This window comes from Capricornis sumatraensis, chromosome 13, assembly GCF_032405125.1.
Source record: "Capricornis sumatraensis isolate serow.1 chromosome 13, serow.2, whole genome shotgun sequence".
Classification (NCBI taxonomy): domain Eukaryota; kingdom Metazoa; phylum Chordata; class Mammalia; order Artiodactyla; family Bovidae; genus Capricornis; species Capricornis sumatraensis.
The window spans coordinates 75081603-75104277 of record NC_091081.1 but is presented as its reverse complement, the minus strand read 5'-3'; the positions used below and the strand labels follow the sequence as shown (position 1 = coordinate 75104277).

At 40.8% G+C, this 22675-nt stretch overlaps 1 protein-coding gene across 3 annotated transcripts in view; it reads right to left on the bottom strand.

The window, feature by feature from the left end:
- Positions 1–2647: 2647 nt before the first annotated feature.
- PLEKHG1 (pleckstrin homology and RhoGEF domain containing G1) overlaps positions 2648–22675 on the bottom strand; it is a 104334-nt gene continuing 84306 nt past the window's right edge. For 2 of the 3 annotated variants that reach the window (XM_068984995.1, XM_068984997.1), the window contains 4 exons: positions 20494–20532; positions 19061–19083; positions 9938–11555; positions 2648–3807 (listed from right to left, as the gene is read on the bottom strand). In XM_068984995.1, the coding sequence (XP_068841096.1) occupies positions 2741–3807; positions 9938–11555; positions 19061–19083; positions 20494–20532 (2747 nt within the window). In that variant the 3' untranslated portion in view covers positions 2648–2740. The remainder of the gene's footprint in view (positions 3808–9937; positions 11556–19060; positions 19084–20493; positions 20533–22675) is intronic. The other variant, XM_068984996.1, reaches the window with a different exon arrangement.

Below are 22675 nucleotides of genomic sequence, written 5' to 3'. Positions count from 1 at the left end.
TCATCGTAACACTTCTTTTCTTCTCTCTCTCTCTTTTTTTTGGCCACACTGAGAGGCATGTGTGATCTTATTTCTCTGACCAGGGATCAGATCTGTGCCCCAAGTGCAGCAGAAGCACGGAGTCCTAGCCACTGATTCACCAGGAAATTCCACCCTGAATTATTTTCTACCCAGTACCTAAGATGAGGCAAACTAGTACAGTAGTATAATTCAGACAAATCTTGATCTTTCTAGAATCAACACACTAATTCACACTGTATTTTGCTTTGTACTTTACAAATTTTATTAAATAATGAGCATTACTAACTATATACAGTATTTAAACTGTTTTCCAAGATGCATGGGTTTGGTGTGTTTTTTTTTTGCACAAAGAACAAAGTAGGTGAAAAGTGAACTTATAAAAACAATTAAATCTTCAGTATAGAGACCTAATAAGAACTTGACATACACTTAAGTACATATAACTCTTTCCCTGCAATTATATACATCCCTACCCCACCTCCCAAAGAAACTATTTTATTTTTTTAAAACTATTTTAAACAAGAGCACTCAATGGATAACTTTGAGGGAAAATATGAACCTGATGATATATGTACACACAGATCTCAAAATCTGCATCCTGGCTAACAGAAGGGGTGCACAGAACTACAGATTTGTCCTAGAACCTAAAGACAACCATACAGACATTTTATACAGTAAGACAGCAGCCTTCGTAGAGCTGGGTGTATTCCTATAAGTAATATCAAAGTCGTGCAACAGGACTGGTGTGGAGAATTGATAATTTCTGAGAGTAAGACACCAGAGTATATGGATAATACAGAATTTGGGTCTTACAAACTAAAAAGCAGAACTGGGAAACTGTTCCTGGGACAAGAAAGTCAGGTAACTTTGTTTTGTAAACACATTTACAAATATATTCAGCAAGTCTGAGAATCCACACTCTGTTACAATGCTTCTCTTTTCTGATACTGCATCATCTTGAAAACTCATGTTATGTTTAAAGAAAGGCAATGAAAGAAGAAATGTTTCCAGAAAACTGTTCGTCAATATGGACTTTGTTTTATAAGCTGCAAGAAGTACAGTATGGAAAAAGAAGAAATGGGTTATTTTTTTGTTACTTAGAAAAGGAATGCGTTAGGTACCTGTGTATAAGGATGGTCACATTTTATAAGTACAAGAGGCATAGCACTTAAAGAGAAAAAAAGAATTATGCTAAAATGACTCAAATTACTGATTCAAATCAACATCATTGCATATCTTTAAATGAAAAGCCCAGATCCCATTTCCCTATACAGATTATCATATTTTTTAAGATGAAAACAGAGGGTGGGGAAGGGACCACAGAATGTAGCTAAAATGAGAATGCAAAAAAAATAAAAAGAGACTGCAAAGGCCACTGTGTGAGAAAATATCCTTTTTTCATTGATTGGAGTCTTCAATAAAATAATTTTAGAAAGCAGCAATAAGTCCGCTATCATTTTTCTCTTCAGCTTCTTTAATTTTGTGTTTCACTTTGTTTTTCTGTTCCCTTCTGTAAAGAGTAGTATCAGTAGGTAATATCACAATGAACTGCTATTTAAAGGCCACAATTACAACATGAAAGTAAGATACGACTAGTCAGAACTTAGAGTCCAAAGATTCTGCTCTTCTGTATGCCCCCAAACAATGGAAAAAGACTGCCATATTTTGTCTGGATTAGAAAATAAATTTCATGGCCATCAATAAAATCGTCAAGGCTGGGTTCAGGTTATCCGGACTAGCACAAAACTCATGAAAGGACATCTGCACAACTGCTCTGGGAAGACTAGGTTTAAAGAACATTGCTTTAGCTTATGGTTTACTTCGTGTTTATTAAAAACAGGCATAAAAAGTAGTGGAGGTTTCTATCTGCTCCCTATCCCCAACCGTCACATGATGAGATAATCAACTTGTACCCAGATGTCAACCCATTTTTTCTAAAGAGTCGATTTGCATTTTCTTGTACTCGGTTTTAAACCATTAAGGGAATCATTCATTTAACCCCATGGAACATAAAATACATGATGAGCAGCACCTTCTTCAGGCTTTGTTCAAGAATACAGGTAAGAATTTTTGCTTATAGAAGATTGGTCATATTACATTTTAATTTCCAATAATTACACACTTTCTGTACTATAATAAACTGATGTAAGGAAGTCAGCATAGAAACCCTAAAATGGGTATCTGGACAATATTCTGATTAGAGATCCCTCATTTGAGGTTTTCTAGGGTCTTGTCATGAATTTAACAGAAATGTCACAGGTAAGCATAATCCTTTAAACAGCTTTAGTTTCCTTTCTTTTTCCTTCCTTGTCGCCTCTGAGTCCTAGGATAAAGCTAACTAGTGGCTTCCAGATAATAGGAGAGGATTATTGCATTTCTTAAAGTCTTAGTACTAATTGTCAGGAGAGGGGAGAAAAAAATAGCATGGCCATCATGTTAAAATAAAAAAAAAAAAGTCTAAAAAATTTTCAAGGAAGATTGACTTACATGAAACATGAAGATCATCAGCATCAGAAAACTGTTACGTGCTGACATTTGCTACAGTACAATCCTGGCTGATCGCCAGCCGTTTCAAAAAATTGTGCTATTAAAGAAAGTACATTTCACGTCTCTGGTTATTACAAAGTTGTTTTAATCTGGTGCATACAAAACACCTCTCAGAATCTGCAACTCGTGATCATAGTAAGAAGTTAATTGAAACAGCTACTCTTAAGAACCTTTAGGCAAAGCTGCTTGAACTAAGACACTGGAATTTTTCCCTTAGAGACTGGACAATATTTTGCTGATTGGGAGATGGCCCCTTCCAGAGATAGTCATTCAGTTTGTCGGGATCATTATATGGCGTCAGATATGGCGAAATCCCAAGTTTGCCACTTACTGGCTTTTTTGGAGTGCACGGACTATTCAAAGAGTAAGAAGTCGTGTGGCTGCAGACGTTATCCGTAAAGTCAGCGTCTGTAATCTTTGGGTCAGATTTCCTCCTCCGACTGCGAGACAGGTCTAACTCTGACTCATCTTCTTCTGACTTGATCTCCACATAGTCATCTTCGTCTCCTTCAGTCTCTTTGAAATTGGAAAAATAGTTCTGGGTAGCTATTTGAGCACTTAAAGGTAAATTTCTATTCACTACTAGAACTTTCTGCGAGTCCTGGAGTGTGAGATCTGAGCGTTTTTCAAGGCCCTGTTGACCTGAGTCAGCAATACTTGGCAGCAAGTCCTGGTGACTCTCCCACCTTGAACTTCTGTGTAGAGAGACAGGCTGCTTCTTTGCCACTTCACTAGGGTAGTTGATGGAGTCTGCGGACTTGTTTATCAGGATGGAGGAAGATGACTGGGACCTGTTATAAGGCTGAGATTTAGCACTGATTCCTTTCCGACCCAGAGAGTTGTAAAGATGGCCCTGGAAGGAGTGCTCTTTGTTTGGCTGGCTGACCACCACGCTGTGTCTCTGCACAGAGCCCAGCAGAGGGTCAGAGGTTTGAAGAGAAGGCACGGAGCAAGCTGTGGACAGTTGTCTTGGGGTACTTCTCGTATTGATCTCTAAGGTGGGATATTTTGACTTTAAGTCTTGTTGCTCTGGCCAGGGACAGAAGTCAGCTAACTCTCCGTTACTATAGGTTGAATGCAAAAGCCAGTCCTCGCTACCTTGCTGGGCGTGGGAAGGTGATGCAGAACTGAGGTTGGAGGGGTCTTGAGGGCTGGCCCAGCCATCCTTCTGAGTCTTAAAGGGGGTCTCTCTGAATACAATCTGGTCATACAGTTGGGAATACTCGGCAATCCTGGCACCTGGAAGGCAAGTATTAAAACAATAAATATACACAGAATCATTTCTGCATGTGAAGATTTAAAAACTAAGAACATTCTAATAACATATTTAAAATATTTAAACAGTAGACAGGACTTTAAAGTCTGAGGATGAGAAATCATCAAATGCTAAGCAACACAAATTAAATTAATTAAACTAACACAGTTTAATTAAAAAAAAAAGCCACCTAAAACTTCATTTAATTTGACCTAATTCTGGATTATTTTATTTCAACAACAGGTCTGCAAGGGTTCCCTGTTTGTAATGAAAATTTCTAGTGTTTTTTAAAAGCATGGAATAGTGTCAGTGCTAAAAACAGGCATCATAAAAATAAGAAAGTCAGCACTTAAATCCTGGTCAACAAAAAATAACTCAAGTAGTCATTAAAAGAAGCACATCCACCATGCAATGGCTACTAACCCTGCCTCACCAGGCTTGGCTGCTCTCAGACAACTACTCCCAAAACAGTATGCTTCTAGTAGCTGTTTCTGTACTTTCTGTTTCCAGGCAGCCCCCCACTGCCACTGTCTGGGCATGTTGACAGGAGGTCCTCACTTCCAGGACTTCAAGACCACACATCCCGACTGACCCACGTCTCCTTTCCCACCATCGAGGAGCAGGCCACTGGAGTTTTCCAAGACAAGTCTTCCAAGTCTTAATGTCTTGGCTTTCAAGACATTAAGAATGAATCATCCTGTACATATAATCCATAATCTAATGCTCTCTAGTACTGGTTACAGGACAGGATTTTACCACTATTTCCATGAAAGCTATTGCTATTTCAGATTAAGCTATGAGGCCACTATCCTCTCTGCTCCACTTCTGAGTGCAGACGTTTCCATTTATCAATTTTTGCTTTTTGGCTCTGCCAGGTGGCATGTGGGATCTTAGTTCCCTAGCCTGGAGACCAAACCCCTGTTCCCTGAAGTAGAAGCCCAGAGTCTTAACCAGGGAAGTCCCAGAGGACAGACATTTATAAAGACATTAACAGAACCAAGATATGGATAGAGAATTCTCTTGGGCCAGGAATGGTTTAGGAGAGCCCAGAGACATCAATTTCAAAAGTTGTCTCCCCCCACCTTCCGGTCCAGGTACCCATATGACCACTGTAGCATCCAAGAATTCCATGAATCCTATAAATCACTCAGACCACATCTAGAAAGTCTCCATGAAAGGAAGCTCTCTATCCCGTATATAAGGACCAGCAAGTGAGAGCATATCTCCTACTTGAAGCTATTGCTATTTCTAGTAAATCATTCCTTGAAGTTAAACTAAACATTTAGTTGAGTTCCTGCCATTTCTTTCAAGTTTGTCTTCCGTGAGGACAGACAACAAGCTACTGATATTCTGTGTGCCCTTTGACTGCGACTTCCTCAAAACTACTTGCCCCTTAGGCCCCGGAATCAGGATAAATAGTGTTTATCTTCTCATTCTAGACCCTGCAATTCATTCAGATCCTTTAGGCTTTTGAGTCCAAATTCCTTTGAAGGACAGAGATTATTAGCTTAGAATATCTAGTAACAAAAACTTGAACCATTACTCCTTAAAGGGCATAGTAAAGACTCTTGATACCAATTTAAGATTTGGTAACCCCTTTAGAGACTGAAAACCTACATGGACTTAGCCATCCTGAATATACAACGTTTAGTCAACTATGAAACCCAGCCAATGTCAGCTGGAACTTTAGGCCTGTCTTTGGTTAGCAGTCCCATCTGAAAATTAAGATGGTTCTTCCTGAGCCATTCTCACCTACACCATGGTTCTGAGCCTGGTGCCACAGCTGAATCAGGAAAGCTCTGTACTTTCACAAGCTTCCAAGAGAATGACAATTTGGGAGACAGCAGTGAGGGCTAATTAAAAAAATTCAGTTAAACTGCTGCAGCACCAAAATTTAACTCCAAAGCCTTATAAGAACTGTTAGCTCTTGATTTTTAGAACATCTCAAAAACACCCCAGAAAAATCTCAAACCATGTATTATTCAAAATAGTCACAGTATTTCTTATGCTTTTTTCTTCTTTATCACACTTTCTTCTTCTTCCTTTGCTTAATCAAGTCCTTAATCAATTTACCTCTTAAGACCCTCTATAAGCCCTATCACTTCTATAGATCCTTTTCTAACTTATTTCTCTGAAGTCTTATTTACTAGTATGCACCATAATACTTAGCTGTTGCTTGTGTGTGTATATACGCATTCGTGCACACAATCTTTTGTTGCTAGCTGTTTTATCTAAGCTGGTTTATTATTCCATCTATTCTGCCACAGAACAATCCCCACAGAAATCCAAGCATAGTTCTTGATAGAAATTGGTCTCAAGAACTCCTCAATTACTCAGATAATTTTTGGACAGCCTCTGTTCATTCTAAATATGTTAAACATAAAGGTGCCTTCCTTAAGACTATACCACTAAGACTGGAAAGGCAGCCAAGAATTCAGGTTTAGCAGGAAAAGGAGAAGCAGAAAGACAGGTGTTAGTAAAATGCTACCTAACATATATGCTACATAACATATATCTACAACTCATAATGGGCACAATTTATCTTCAGATAATAGCAAGCTGACCATTTATAAATTTGGAATAAAAAGTATCTCATAAGTAGACAATTTTCTGTGACTGTCTAAGTGTGTGTGTCTTTTTGGTCTCAGCTTGACTTTCTGAGAGAGTCTATAACTTGCCTGATGCTAACAAGAATGTGAGACAAGTTTTCAGAGCAATAGGCTGTCATGAAATAGAGTCCCTTAGTCAGATATATAGGAAATAGCCAGCTCAAGATGACACCTCTAGCCTAGAAAACTTAGAAGTCAGCAGGATTAACATCCTTCCTCTTTCTTAGTTCTGGCATTAAGAGTCCTTATAGACCAAGTACATTATCACTATTCAACAACCCCAGGTTTATTTCTTTTTTGTAAGTTTAGAAGGGAAAATTCGTGTCATTCTAGACAAAAATTTGAAGTAATTCTTATTGATAGAAATATAAAATAGAATATTTTCAAGACAGGATTAAAATAAATGCTTCTGATGTTGCTTGGGTATAGAGAACAAAATGTTATTTTGCCTTTCTTACTTTATACAAGGAGGCAAATTCCTCAAACCTGTGTGGAATCTTCTCCCATGTGAAATATCATTAAAAAAAAAAAAAAAAGTGTGTGTGGGGGGTGGGGAGGGAACCCAAAGCTGCTTTGGTCTCTAAGACTGTCAGGAGGAAGGCCTGATGGGACAAGATGGCCATCATGCTACAACACGCTCCAAAAGGTGGGAGGGACTAGACCTGGTTGGGTGACTTATAGGCGGAAGTGTGGCCCGGCCCGGGGCCTCTAGACCCCGGCTAGAGAGTTCAATAAAGGTGCTGGAGAGTTTCAGCAGGTGAATAGGGCGTTCCTCCTTCCGCACAACACCGAGAGCAAGCTCCTGGCAAAGTGGCAAGGCCCATACGGAGAAGTCTGGAGAATCGGTCCATTCGATTACGATGCCCTGTGCCCAGATAAACAAGAGAGAGAAAAGGAGTCATCATGTCAACTGATTGAAAGCCTGGTGGGCACAGGAAGTGGTCTCGATCCACCCAGATGGAAGAGTCCTCAGGTCTGAGAGGAGGCCGGCCCTAGGGACGTACTCCCGCCAGCCAACAGGGGGAGACATCACTCTCAGAAGGTGACTCTGGAAAGATCTCTTAGAGAGAACGTTGATGGTAGCCCACCACGTGGAGAAAGGGCCCAGACACAGAGCTGAAAAATAAAAAGATCCTACAGGAGCCCAGGAAGACACCAGTAGGCAAAACAAAAAGAACAAACCCCCCAAAAAGCAAAAGAAAGCCCCAAAGGGAAATCTACTTAATATTTAAAAGATGGGTGAAAGTGAAAGTGAAGTCGTTCAGTCGTGTCACCAGTAGGCAAAACAAAAAGAACAAACCAAAAAAAAAAAAAAAAAAGCAAAAGCAAACCCCAAAGGGAAATCTACTTAAGATTTAAAAGGTGGGTGAAAGCAAAAGCAAACCCCAAAGGGAAATCTACTTAATATTTAAAAGGTGGGTGAAAGTGAAAGTGAAGTCGCTCAGTCCTGTCTTGTGGCCCCATGGACTGTAGTCTGTAAGCTCCTCCCTCCATGGGATTCTCCAGGCAAGAGTACTAGAGTGGGTTGCCATTTCCTTCTCCAGGGGGATCTTCCCGACTCAGGGATCAAACCTGGGTCTCCTGCATTTCAGGCAGATGCTTTAACCTCTGAGCCACCAGGGAAGCCCTCAAAGGTGGGTAAAAAGAAATATTCAAAGTTGTCCTGAGTCCTCATGATTCAGTATTGAGACCTGGCTACTACCAGGGTTAGAACTTTGTATGGCTAATGGATGGTCCATATTCCAAACAATGTGCCTCAAGCAATTACCTCTTTTTAAAGGACAATGTGCTGGCCTAATCAATCTATCCTCAAGTGAAACCTCACTATTGTATATTTGCTCTCATTCTGAGGTGCCCTAGCCTGGATTCAGTCAGTGGTTGCATTGCCAATATACCACTTATGCTCTAAAACAGTCTGCCTGCAGCTGGAATTCAGTCACTTGTTCTACGTGTAACAACAAACCAGTGTAGCAACACTAGAGTTGGAAAAGGGACGTGAATTAATTCAAGCATGTTATTGCAAAGAGAAAAATACATGCAATCCAGCCTTTATCATATTTGTATAAAGATCACTTTTAACCTTTTTTTTACTTAAAAAGAAGAACAAGTCAAAGAGTTTGTAAAATCCTTCAGATAACATTTCCAGGGCCTAACATCCCTAAATGTTAAGAAATCTTACCGTGTGATAATTCTTAAACATTCCCAAACTTAAAAAAATTTTTCCCTACAGATTCTGGTCATGCAACTTGTTGAGTTCACTTAGGACTCTGATACCTGCTTCTTATTCTCTGGTTCCCACCTGAGAAAGCAGTCCCAAAGATAGGAAGTCAGTGGCATCAAGCTGGCCAGATGAGCCATGTTGCCATCAAGCTAATTAACAAGACATGCCCAGATAATGAGCCATCTGGTTTTTACTTCTAATTGGAGAACTGTCTTCTCTCATTTGATACAGAGGCAATTCTTAGTCAGAAGATCTAGGGCAGGGATTCCTAAAATAGGATGGAAAGTCCACAGTTTACAAAACTCAGATTCCTGAGCCTAACCCCAGAAATCTCTCTGAATCTGCAGGGGAAAAACTCCTCAGGTGACAGCACCCTCAGGTTTTTTTCTTTCCATGACAATCCTGTGCTTTATTCACATAGATGCCTGGGTTCCACCGAGAACCTTGTGTAATTTAGCCAGGGGATATGTATATTTTTTCCCATGTCCTGAGGCATGCAGGATTTTAGTTCCCCGACCAGGGATTGAATTTGGGACCCTGTGGTAAGAGTGTCAAGTCCTAACCACAGGACCACCAGGGAATTCCCTGTACTTTTTTATAACAGAAAAAGTCAAACCTGATTATCTCATTCTTTCAACCCTAATGGTACCGATATCACACCTGTGAACCTGGTTTAGTTCTGACCCCAAAGGAGGCTTGACTAAAAGAATTAAATTCCTTGGAAGCATACCTGAGAATACCAAATGACATAGTATCAAGTGGATTATAGCAGCTATTAAAAAAAGAAAAACAAACACATGGAAACAGCTGGGTTAGTATGAACAGTTTAAAAAAAAAACTGCAGAAGGGACTCTTTTTTGTCTTTGTTAGGATGAGTAGGCATTATTGTTGGGATTCTGGAGCAAAAAGCAGTCCTATTCCATGTGTGTCTAAACCTTAAACTCTTCACTCTGCTACCCAGCTACTCCTTCTAACACACTGATGCACAGGGGAAAAGCTCTAGATGCCACCAGTGACACTGAAGGCTATTTTTCAACCTTAGATTAAATTAGAGAAAGCCGCTTCAAACAGTGTATCTGGAGTGATGACGTCACAGACACCAGGAACCCCTCCAGACCCACTGGTGTGATGGGGTGGGTGCTTTGTCTGCGTGTCAGTGAGCCTGTGGTCTCGCTGTGAGAATGAACATCACGGTGGCAGCATCCTCACAGCGCTAGGGGCATTTAGAACCTGAGCGCGCCTCTCTGCCGGTCCTCAGAAAGAGAAGGGCTGCTTGGCACCTACCGATGGCAGGCCCGCCCTGCCTCTTCTCTTCTAGGATGGCTGCCAGGTCCTTGGGCGTGGGCTTCTGCGGCTGGCTACTGAGCGTCTGTTCCAGCTCCGGGCTTTTCACCTTTAGCAGCTGATTTGCCTTCTTGATCTTCTGACTGTACTGCCTGGCCATCAGGAAAACCCTGCTCCTGGTCTTGTCTACATTGTCCATCCCGGGCTCAGGGTTCTCTAGGTCCACTGGGGACAGGCTTCCGCTGGCCACATCATAGGGACTCTCTGCGGGCGGCAGGTCACTGGCCAGCGACAGCCGGTGGAGACTCAGGCAGGAGCTGTCTTTGGCGGCCGGGGCTCGGTCCAGGGCACAGGGGGCCGGCCTGGGCCTGTCTCCGGGAGGCACGAGGAGAGCCTGGCCCCCGGGCAGCGAGAGCTGTGAGCGAGAGCTCAGCTCCGGGGTGCTGCCCGCCAGTGGCCGCTCCTGCACTTCATCTTTGCTAACCGGAAACGCGGCTAGGAGCCGGTCTCTGGCTTTGACTTCGTTTTTCTTGATGTAATTTTCCAAGTCATTCCAGATTTCATCTACTTCTTCAGACAGTTTATCGGAGATGGACCGATCTGCTAGGGCCAAGTTGCAGCCGAAGGAGTTATAGAGCAAACTCAGATAATCGTTATCAGAGGGGCCTGGCGGGTAGGGTGCCTCGTCCTCGCTGAACTGGAGGCTGTCCTGGGAAGCAGAGGCCCGCAGACTATCACAGCACCCCAAGTCGGCCTCCAAGCCCAGGAAGGTGCTCCTTGCAGGACGCTTTGGGCTGCTGCCCCTGAAGTCCCGGGAGGGCGCCTCCGGGAGTGCAATGATGTCATAGACATTCTCCTCCATCACTTGGAGGTCGGGCACGCTTTGATTCCAGGCCTCCCCGGCCGGGAAGGCTCCATCTCTCCTGGGGTGCGATGCACTCTCCTCCTCAGGTCCTGCTGGCCTCTTGGAGAAGGCCAGCTCGGGGGTGCTCTTGGGGCGAACAGAGTCCCTGACTGGTTTGTGGGGAGTGACTTCAGCGTCTTCGCGTTTAGCAACCATCAGTTTCAAGTCCTCGTAACTTATGTTGTCATAGACATGGTCTATGTCATCTATAGTCAACTCTATAGAGGACCCGTAGGGAGTTGTCCCGTCCTGCCCCTCTGTTTTAGGGTCACCCTGCAGTTCCCTTTGGGAGCTGTACTGAGAACCACCACTGTCCCTAGTCCTTATGTCAGGGGGACACGTGTTGCTCTCGCCAGCACTGCTGGCCCGCCGCACAATCCTGTGGCCAGAGCTGGGGGTCTCTGCGGACTCGATTTGTCCCATGTGCCAGCTGCAAGGTCGACTAGAAGTGCCATCTTCACACAGCTGGGCTGAGTTCAGATCCGAGGAGGAGAAGGATGGCAGGAACATCTGATAGTCATCTTCATCCTCCTCGTTCTGCGACCTTCGGCTGGGAAACAGGGCTTGGCGGATCTGGTGGTCGGTCCAGATGTTTCGGACGGCCCCGCCCCCACGAAGCACACTCAGGATGGTAGAACTGCTTGGCTGACTGTTCCGCTGGGCAGGAGAGGGCCCTGCTGAAGTCAACTGCGGAGACCCTTCCTCTCTGGAAACCTGAGGAGGAGAGAAACATAACCGATTGAATTACACCCTACAGGCCACGTAATTCAGAATATTCTCCTGTATTTACACATTGTCTTTCCCCCTACACATGATATTCTTAAAGAAAATCATCAGGACACTTGGTTGATTTTTAACTGAATTGAAAGCATATCGGATATTTTGCAGTAGGGGCAGAAAGGACAGGAACTGATGTTTACTGAGAAATAGGCTCAGCTATTTGAAGATGTTCTCCAAACTGCATGTTCATAATCACTCTTTGAAGTGGATATGGTTGTACCAGTTTCAGTGGTAAAGAATCCGCCTGCAGTGCAAGAGTTGCAGGAGATGCAGGTTTGATCCCTGGGTCAGGAAGATTCTCTGGAGCAGGGCATGGCAACCCACTCCAGTATTCTTGCCTGGAGAATTCCATGGACCGAGGAGCCTGGTAGGCTACAGTCTATAGCGCTGCAAAGAGTTGGACATGACTGAAGCAATGTAGCAAACAGGCACGCACATACCCTTTTCACAGTAAGCACATTTAGGTTCTTAGGGTTCAGTAACTTAACTCTCCCTCGTCAGTGGAAAGGCTAGGATGCAAACCCAGGTCACCTTACCCCACTGCAGGGAATCAGCTAAATACAGAAAGCTGTCAGATACTTCAAATCATTTTGATATGCTCTTGGAAAATAATCTTATACTAATGAACATATATAGGTGTCAAGGGCCACGGTATCTGGTTTCTTTTTGGGGCTTGATCCTTAGCAGTCTCATCCTGGTTACTGGTGTACCAGAAACACCCCTGTTAGTGATCTGACTATGCCCTCTGAGAGTTTCTTTCAAATCTCTGAAACTGCATGACCCTGACTTGCACTGCCTTGGTTTATAGATTCTAGGCAAAAGAGCCTTTGTTTCAGGAAGTTAATTTAATCCACTGTTGAACTAATGAAATTCTTACTTTCTTTCAGAATACATTTAATTAATATTTAGATGACTGTTAGGAAGTAAATACGAGTGACACTAATGACTTTTAATTAGAGAGAACAATGGGTCTCTTATAACTTGGAACCTTTCCTGATGAAGCTCAACTGTGCAGGCAGGGAGTGGACTGCCCTCTGATATCCTCTGTGGGTATTGGGATTAGCTTCAAAGAGTTGAAAGGGTTAGGATAGGTTCAACCTAATTATTACCAGGGACATATTTTCTGGTCAAAACACTAGCATAACCTATTGGAAATGTCAAATTAACAAGAACTTTTCATCACTGATCAATGAAACTGGGATACCTATTACCTTGGAACTCAGTTCAGTTCAGTTGCTCAGTCGTGTCTGACTCTTTGCAACTCCATGGACTGCAGCATGGCAGGCTTCCCTGTCCTTCACCAACTCTCGGAGCTTACTCAAACTCATGTCCATTGAATTGGTGATGTCATCCAACCATCTCATCCTCTGTCATCCCCTTCTCTTCCTGCCCTCAATCTTTCTCAGCATCAGGGTCTTTTCCAATGAGTCAGTTCTTCGCATCAGTTGACCAAAGTATTGGAGCTTCAGCTTCACCATCAGTCCTTCCAATGAACATTAAGGACTGATTTCCTTTAGGATAGACTGGTTGGATCTCCTTGCTGTCCAAGGGACTCTCAAGAGTCTTCTCCAACACCACAGTTCAAAAGCATCAATTCTTCGGTGCTCAGCTTTCTTCACAGTCCAACTATCACATCCATACATGACTACTGGAAACCATAGCTTTGACTAGACGGACCTTTGTTGACAAAGTCATGCCTCTGCTTTTTAATATGCCATTTAGGTTGGTCATAGCTTTTCTTCCAAAGAGCAAGTGTCTTTTAATTTCATGGCTGCAATCACCATCTGCAGTGATTTTGGAGCCCCCCCAAATAAAGTCTGTCACTGTTTCCACTGTTTCCCCATCTATTTGCCATGAAGTGATGGGACCAGATGCCATGATCTTAGTTTTCTGAATGTTGAGTTTTAAGCCAACTTTTTCACTCTCCTCTTTTACTTTCATCAAGAGTCTCTTTAGTTATTCTTTGCTTTCTGCCATAAGGGTGATGTCATCTGCATATCTGAAGTTATTGATATTTCTCCTAGAAATCTTGATTCCAGCTTGTGCTTCATCCAGCCTGGCATTTTGCATGATGTACTCTGCATATAAGTTAAATAGCAGGGTGACAATATCTAGCCTCGATCTACTCCTTTCCCGACTGGAACCACTCTGTTGTTCTGTGTCCAATTCAGCTGTTGCTCCTTAACCTGCATACAGATTTCTCAGGATGCAAGTCAGGTGGTCTGGTATTCCCATCTCTTGACTTTTCCAGTTTGTTGTTATCCACACAGTCACAGGCTTGGGCATAGTCAATAAAGCAGTAGTAGATGTTTTTCTGGAACTCTCTTGCTTTTTTGATGATCCAGTGGATGCTGGCAATTTGATCTCTGGCTCCTCTGATGGGATAAATCCAGCTTGAACATCTAGAAGTTCACGGTTCATGTACTGTTGAAGCCTGGCTTGAAGAATTTTGAGCATTACTTTGCTAGCGTGTGAGATGAATGCAATTTCATTGGGATTGGAATGAAAACTGACCTTTTCCTGTCCTGTGGCCACTGCTGAGTTTTTCAAATTTGCTGGCATATTGAGTGCAGCACTTTCACAACATCATCTTTAAGGATTTGATAGCTCAACTGGAATTCTATCACCTCCAATAACTTTGTTAGTAGTGATGCTTCCTAAGGCCCACTTGACTTTGCATTCCAGGATGTCTGGCTCTATGTGAGTGATCACACCATCGTGGTTATTTGGGTCATGAAGATCTTTTTTGTATGATTCTGTGTATTCTTGCCACCTCTTCTTAGTATCTTCTGCTTCTATTAGGTCCATACCATTTCTGTCCTTTATTGTGCCCATCTTTGCATGAAATGTTCCCTTGGTATCTCTAATTTTCTTGAAGAGATCTCTAGTCTTTCCCATTCTATTGTTTTCCTCTATTTCTTTGCATTGATTGCTGAGGAAGGCTTTCTTATCTCTCCTTGCTATTCTTTGGAACTCTGCATTCAGATGCTTATATCTTTCCTTTTCTCCTTTGTCTTTTCACTTCTCTTTTCTCAGCTATTTGTAAGTCCTCCTCAGACAACCGTTTTGCCTTTTTGCATTTCTTTTTCTTGGGGATGGTCTCTATCACTGCCTCCTGTACAATATCATGAACCTCCATCCATAGTTCTTCAGGCACTCTGTCTACCAGATCTAATCCCTTGAATCTATTTGTCACTTTCACTGTATAATAGTAATGGATTTGATTTAGGTAATACCTGAATGGTCTAGTGGTTTTCCCTACCTTTGTCAATTTAAGTCTGAATTTTGTAATACGGAGTTCATGATCTGAGCCACAGACAGCTCCTAGTCTTGTTTTTGCTGACTGTATGGAGCTTCTCCATCTTTGGCTGCAAAGAATTAGATCAATCTGATTTCGGTATTGACCATCTGGTGATGTCTATGTGCAGAGACTTCTTTTGTGTTGTTGGAAGAGGATATTTGCTATGACCAGTGCATTCTCTTGGCAAAACTCTGTTAGCCTTTGACGTGCTTCGTTTTGTACTCCAAGGCCAAATTTGCCTGTTACTCCAGGTATATCTTGACTTCCGACTTTTGCATTCCAGTCTCTATAATGTAAAGGACATCTTTTTTGGGTGTTAGTTCTACAAGGTTTTGTGGGTCTTCATAGAACTGTTCAACTTCAGCTTCTTCAGCATTACTGCTTGGAACACAGACTTGGATTACTGTGATATTGAATGACTTGCCTTGGAAATGAACAGAGACCATTTTGTCATTTTTGAGATTGCATCCAAATACTTCATTTTGGACTCTTTTGTTGACTATGATGGCTACTCCATTTCTTCTAAGGTATTTTTGCCCACAGTAGTAGATATAGTGGTCATCTGAGTTAAATTCATCTGTTTCAGTCCATTTTAGTTCACTGAATGCTAAAATGTTGATATTCACTTTTGCCACCTCCTGTTTGACAATTTCGAATATACCTTGATTCATGGACCTAACATTTCAGGTTCCTATGCGATACTGTACTTTACAGCATCGGACTTTACTTCCATCACCAGTCACATCCACAACTGGGTGCCTTTTTTTTTTTTTTTTTGCTTTGGCTCCATCTCTTCATTCTTTCTGGAGTTATTTCTCCACTGATCTCCAGTAGCATATTGGGCACCTACTGACCTGGGGAGTTCATCTTTCAGTGTCCTATCTTTTTGCCTTTTCATTCTGTTCATGGAGTTCTCAAGACAAGAATACTAATGTGGTTTGCCATTCCCTTCTCCAGTGGACCACGTTTTATCAGAATTGTCCACCATGACCCGTCCATCTTGGGTGGCCCTACACAGCATGGCTTATAGTTCATTGAGTTAGACAAGGCTGTGGTCCATGTGATCAGTTTGGTTAATTTTCTGTGATTGTGGTTTTCATCCTGTCTGCCCTCTGATGGATAAGGATAAGAGGCTTATGGAAGCTTGGAATATCCACCTACTAATATTCTATCTGCCTATGGAAGCTTGGAGTATCCACCTACTAATGTTCTGTCTGCCTATGGAAGCTTGGAGTATCCACCTACTAATATGTCTGTCTGCCTATCAGGGAGGGCAAGAATAAAATTTTATCCTGAATGTTATTTTTCTATTAAAGATTTAACAATAAAAAGTCTTATTAGTCATTTAATCCTTTGTTCACTTTTTTTTAAAAATAGTAAAACTGTGGCCACTTGAGGACTGGGAATAGACAAATACACGCACACATGGATATGTATACATACACAAATACATCAATCGTGTTATATTTACGCCTTTTCTGTTTTTTTTTTTTTTTCTTTGCCTCTTAATCTCTCTCTCTTCTCCTCTTACTCAGACAGCACTGGTATAATATAGGCACCCAGTAACTATATTTTATTTTAAAAAATGTCAGTATTAGCTAGTTAAATCATGACAAAATATTGTGGAATTGTAACAAAACAATTTTGTGAACAGCCACAAGTAATACCTTCTTGAAGTCTTTCATTCCAAAAAAATTTCCAGAAATTTTAGAAAATTAGTAAACCTGAATGGTTAATATCAAAGTCTATTTTCAAGGTAACTACACTTGAAGTTAGGAATATGGTGGAATGTGAAATTTTATTTCAAATAAATCATCAGGAGACTGGAAGGAGCTCTTAGATTAAGAAATACTCATAGAAAGACAAATATCATGATATCATTTATGTGTGGAATCTTAAAAAAATGATACTGAAGAACTTATTTACAAAACTGAAATAGACTCAGGGACTTAGAAAACGAGCTTATGGTTACCAAAGGGGAAGAGGGGGAGAGATAAATTAGTAGTTTGGGATTTAAACGTACAGACTGCCATATAGAAAATAGCTAACCATCAAGGACCTACTGTATAGCACAAGGAACTATACTCGGTATCTTATCATAACTTGTAATGGAAGAGAAGATAAAAAGAGAATATATATGAAGAATTTGAAAAAGAACAGATACATGTAAATGTATAACTGAATCACTTTGTTGTATACCTGAAACTAACAAAACATTGTTAATATACTATTTTACAATATAAAATAAAAATTAAAAGGAGAGTATGTATATATACATATATATGCATAACTGAATCACATTGTTCTACATTGGAAACTAAACTCTGTAAATCAACTATATTTCAATAAAAATTGAAAAGCTAGGGAATGAGAAAAACACCTATAAGCATCAAATTAAAAAAATAAATAACTCATTAATAAAGCACACAAAAAAGGAAGAATCAGTATAGGGACTTGACATAACACAGAAGCAGGCAGTGTAGGTCCCGCATGATGAGCATCCCCCTTCCCAGTTTTCCACATTCTCAGCATTATAGCTATTTAGCAATAAGATAACAGCCATAATTTTGGGGGCACTTGATTTGGGTCAAGTACTGTACTAATCACATTTTAAAGAAAACAGGCGACATTTAATCTTTATAACAATTCTGTAAGTTAGGAAACGAAGTCTTGGTAAGGTTTAACAACTTGCCTATAGTCACACAGCTTACAAATGGCAGAAATGGATTTGTATCCATGTTTTAATCCTTAGTCTACATATGAGCTAAATCTCTTTCCTTCTCTACACACACACACACACACACACACACACACACACACACACAGAGCTTTGGAATGCATATTCTGTATATATTCGGGGAGAAAGGTTAATCTCTTTATCTCTTGAGTCTCTTTCTGCATTTAGTATACATTTTTGTTAGGAGATGGAATTTTACCACTAAGAAAAAAGCACATTGGTGCTTTATTTCTTTCTTGTCTTCAGGTTTCATAAGGTTTAGTTAGTTCCCATATGGAGACTTGGTTTGATCATTATCATGAAAAGTTTCCAAGAAGCTCCTGAGATTGTATCTTAGGACTAATCAAGCGATTCCTCCACCCGGTACCAAGCCAGGCTTGCTCTGTGATCATAGTTTGGCTGCTCTCGCAAAGCCACCTTCTGTTTGCTTATGAAAACAAAGTACATTTAAAAAAAATCAAAATCTCTTATGTCGTATTTCAGGACAGTGATTCAATTCATGTTAATAAATTTTCAAAAGTTTCCAAACAGAAATATGCACCACCTGAAAAAAACCCACCTGCCCCAATTTTAAGCAAATCATTTAAAGATAAAAACTATCGATTTTTAGATGTTTAGACAACCTGACTGGAAGATCCATCATTTATTAACATGATCCCTCTGGCCCTGTGCCAAGGAGCAGGGCAAAGTGGAGCTGTGGGGGAGATGTTCACAGCCACATCGTTACAGAACACAAAGCAAGAAGCCAAGATTAGTTCTCTAAGGATTGTTAGTTAAGCCAATCTATCAGCAGGCATTTTGGACATGGTTCACTCTGGTCAGGATACAATATTTATTGTTCATAGGTAATAAATATGAATATACATCTTCCAATAAAACATGCCATTTTTATTCCCCCTTCTCCTAACCTTTCATTGGAGGAAGAAAAATCAAAACTTGATCTAGTGAAGTTTTATTATACCACATATGATCACACCTCTCACACAAGCAGCAGGACTGCGTTCTTAGAAGGGGATGTTTGTGATTGAAGGTTGATGCCTTGAAAAAGGAGCAAATACTCGGATGCAAGAACCTTGGTCTTACATGCACACAGGCACACGGCAACATGGAGTGGGCCACAGCCTGTGCTGGTGTTACATCCTGAGGTATCTTTACAGCTTCTGAGCAGAGAGGTAGGGCAGAAAGATGAAGAAATCATCGCCTTGGTTCTGAGAGATGAAGCTGGGGGTGGGGAGGTGGGGGGAGGGTTGAGAAGGAAGAGGCCTAACTTAAATCTACTTCAACATGTAACTGTTAACACTGGGAAGATAAACTGGAGGTTAGATTTTTAAGGAGAAGATAGGTAGGTATAAAGGCTGCCTAAAGTAAACATTTCAAAATAAGGAATATAGTAACACTTACCTTTTGAATGTCTTGTACTGTTTCTGAAAAACAAAAGATTTAAAACATTTTGAAGTTTGAGGATTAAAAATGTATCTCATACATAGCTAAGCACTGATATTTTATAGAACTTTTGAACTTATTGTTAATCACTGAAACCCAAGAGTTTCAAGGCTCTTTTGACCTAATTTTCAGAAAATACCACTCAGTTACCCAAGTTACATATCCTGTACTATAACAACTTGACATACATCTGAGTGTTAAGTACCTTCCTTAATCCCTGACAGAGCAATGGACTAATTCATATTAAGTTTCAAAAGCTTTCCCTCGAAATATATATAACCGGAAAACAATACACATGAAAATCATTTAAACATAAGATTATATTTGTTAATTTTAAACATTTTATCGGTTGTAACAGAAAGGTATAGCATTGATCAAACGGGCCACCTTGGCTCTGTGCTAAGGATGGTGCAGTTGTGGGGGGAGACTTACTAGCTGCATCCTCATAGATACCCTAACGATGCCCTGATACTCTGTGTCTCATCTTTACACGTTAATTACAGAAGCATGTAAAGTAAAAAGCGATTGAACCCTCTCCACAAATTCTACCCCATAGAGGCAACCCCAGTCAAAAAAGTTTGATGTCCATCTTCCCAGGTCCTGTGCCCACCCCGCCCCCCATTTCCTGCTGAATATATGTGCACAAGCCTATCAGTAGACAGATGTGTACGTCATTCTTTTTAACAGCTGCAGAATATTCCATGTAGTGTTCTGGGATTTATAACTTTTCAAATCATTTTTCACTAGATGGATATATTTTTTACATGGTATCTGTTAAAAACAAAAGAACACAAATACTCATAAATGTGTGAACCCTGGGTTAGTATGTCTATACAGGAAGTGTACATTGTGAAACATATACAAGTGAAAAATATGAAACTGTTGGTTCAAGGGAAAACGCACATTTAAAATTTAAGTGGGCATTAACAAATTTTGCTCCAAAATCCCTGCAGAAATTTATACACCAATAGCTTCAGAGTGCCTGTTTTTCTCTTCTTTTGGCCAAGCCCACAGCTCTCTCACCTCTGTTTATCTCATGTATATGTATGATTTTCTGATTACTAATGTGAGTGACCATTTGTAAATTTTATTGGCAGTTTGTATTTCTGCTGGATTATATTATCTGCCTTCAGAATAGAAGTCCTTTGTCTTTCTTATTAATGGGATTTCTTACATCAATATTCACAAGCATTAATCTTTTTATGTCCACTGTTATCTATACTACAAACATTTTATGTCATTCAGCTTTACATTTTATAATGGGACAGTATTACTTACAGACATTAATCAAACCTGCTAATCTGTAATTCATCTGGTGTTGATTTTTCTGTATATTGTGTGACTTTGTGGATATCAACAGGAATGGAAAAAAAAAGTGATCTAGGACTTACCGCTGGTCTTCAAAACTTTATGTGATCTTGAGGAAGGTTCTGGGAGGAAAAATAAGGCCAGTATCATTTGCCAAACCAAATCAAGATTTTTTTTCTTTATAAGTAATTATTCTTGTTCAGTCACTAAGTCGTATCCAACTCTTTGTGACTCCACAGACTGCAGCATGCCAGGTTCCTCTGTCCTCCGCTATCTCCTGGAGTAAGCTCAAATTCATGTCCATTGAGTCAGAGATGCTAGCTACCCATCTCATTCTCTGCCACTCAAATTGACCTAAGTCGTGATTGCTTAGAGACACTTGGCAAGACATTCACTCTATCAAAATTGTAGGATGAACACTAAGCTATGCAATCTGGAATCACCTAACAGAAAATCAACCCAACCCATAGTAGCACAATGTTCTCAGCTTTAAGTACCACCCTCTTCCAACAACACAAGAGAAGACTCTACACACAGACATCACCAGATGGTCAACACTGAAATCAGATTGATTATATTCTTTGCAGCCAAAGATGGAGAAGCTCTATACAGTCAGCAAAAACAAGACCGGGAGCTGACTGTGGCTCAGATCATGAACTCCTTATTGCCAAATTCAGACTTAAATTGAAGAAAGTGGGGAAAACCACCAGACCATTCAAGTATGACCTAAATCAAATCCCGTATGATCATACAGTGGAAGTGAGAAATAGATTTAAGGGACTAGATCTGATAGATAGAGTGCCTGATGAACTATGGATGGAGGTTCGTGACATTGTACAGGAGACGGAGATCAAGACCATCCCCATGGAAAAGAAATGCAAAAAAGCAAAATGGCTGTCTAGGGAGGCCTTACAAATAGCTGTGAAAAGAAGAGAAGCAAAAAGCAAAGGAGAGTAGGAAAGATATAAGTATCTGAATGCAGAGTTCCAAAGAATAGCAAGGAGAGATAAGAAAGCCTTCCTCAGCAATCAATGCAAAGAAATAGAGGAAAACAATAGAATGGGAAAGACTAGAGATCTCTTCAAGAAAATTAGAGATACCAAGGGAACATTTCATGCAAAGATGGGCACAATAAAGGACAGAAATGGTCTGGACCTAACAGAAGCAGAAGATATTAAGAAGAGGTGGCAAGAATACACAGAAGAACTGTACAAAGAAGATTTTCATGACCAAGATAATCATGATGGTGTGATCATTCACCTAGAGCCAGACATCCTGGAATGTGAAGTCAAGTGGGCCTTAGAAAGCATCACTGAGAACAAAGCTAGTGGAGGTGATGGAATTCCAGTTGAGGTATTTCAAATCCTGAAAGATGATGCTGTGAAAGTGCTGCACTCAAAGTGCCAGCAAATTTGGAAAACTCAGCAGTGGCCACAGGACTGGAAAAAGTCAGTTTTCATTCCAATCCCAAAGGTCAGTTTTCATTCCAATCTCAAAGAATGTTCAAACTACCACACAATTGTACTCATCTCACACGCTAGTGAAGTAATGCTCAAAATTCTCCAAGTCAGGCTTCAGCAATATGTGAAGCGTGAACTTCCAGATGTTCAAGCTGGTTTTAGAAAAGGCAGAGGAACCAGAGATCAAATTGCCAACATCCGCTGGATCATCAAAAAAGCAAGAGAGTTCCAGAAAAACATCTACTTCTGCTTTATTGACTATGCCAAAGCCTTTGACTGTGTGGGTCACAATAAACTGTGGAAAATTCTGAAAGAGATAGGAATACCAGACCATCTGACCTGCCTCTTGAGAAACCTGTATGCAGGTCAGGAAGCAACAGTTAGAACTGGACATGGAACAACAGACTGGTTCCAAATAGGAAAAGGAGTCTGTCAAGGCTGTATATTTTCACCCTGCTTATTTAACTTCTATACAGAGTACATCATGAGAAACGCTGGGCTGGAAGAAGCACAAGCTGAAATCAAGATTGCTGGGAGCAATATCAATAACTTCAGATATGCAGGTAACACTACCCTTATGGCAGAAACTGAAGAGGAACTAAAAAGCTTCTTGATGAAAATGAAAAATTTGGCCTAAAGCTCAACATTCAGAAAACAAAGGTCATGGCATCTGGTCCCATCACTTCATGGCAAATAGATGGGGAAACAGTGGAAACAGTGTCAGACTTTATTTTTCGGGGCTCCAAAATCACTGCAGATGGTGACTGTAGCCATAAAATTAAAAGACGCTTACTCCTTGGAAGGA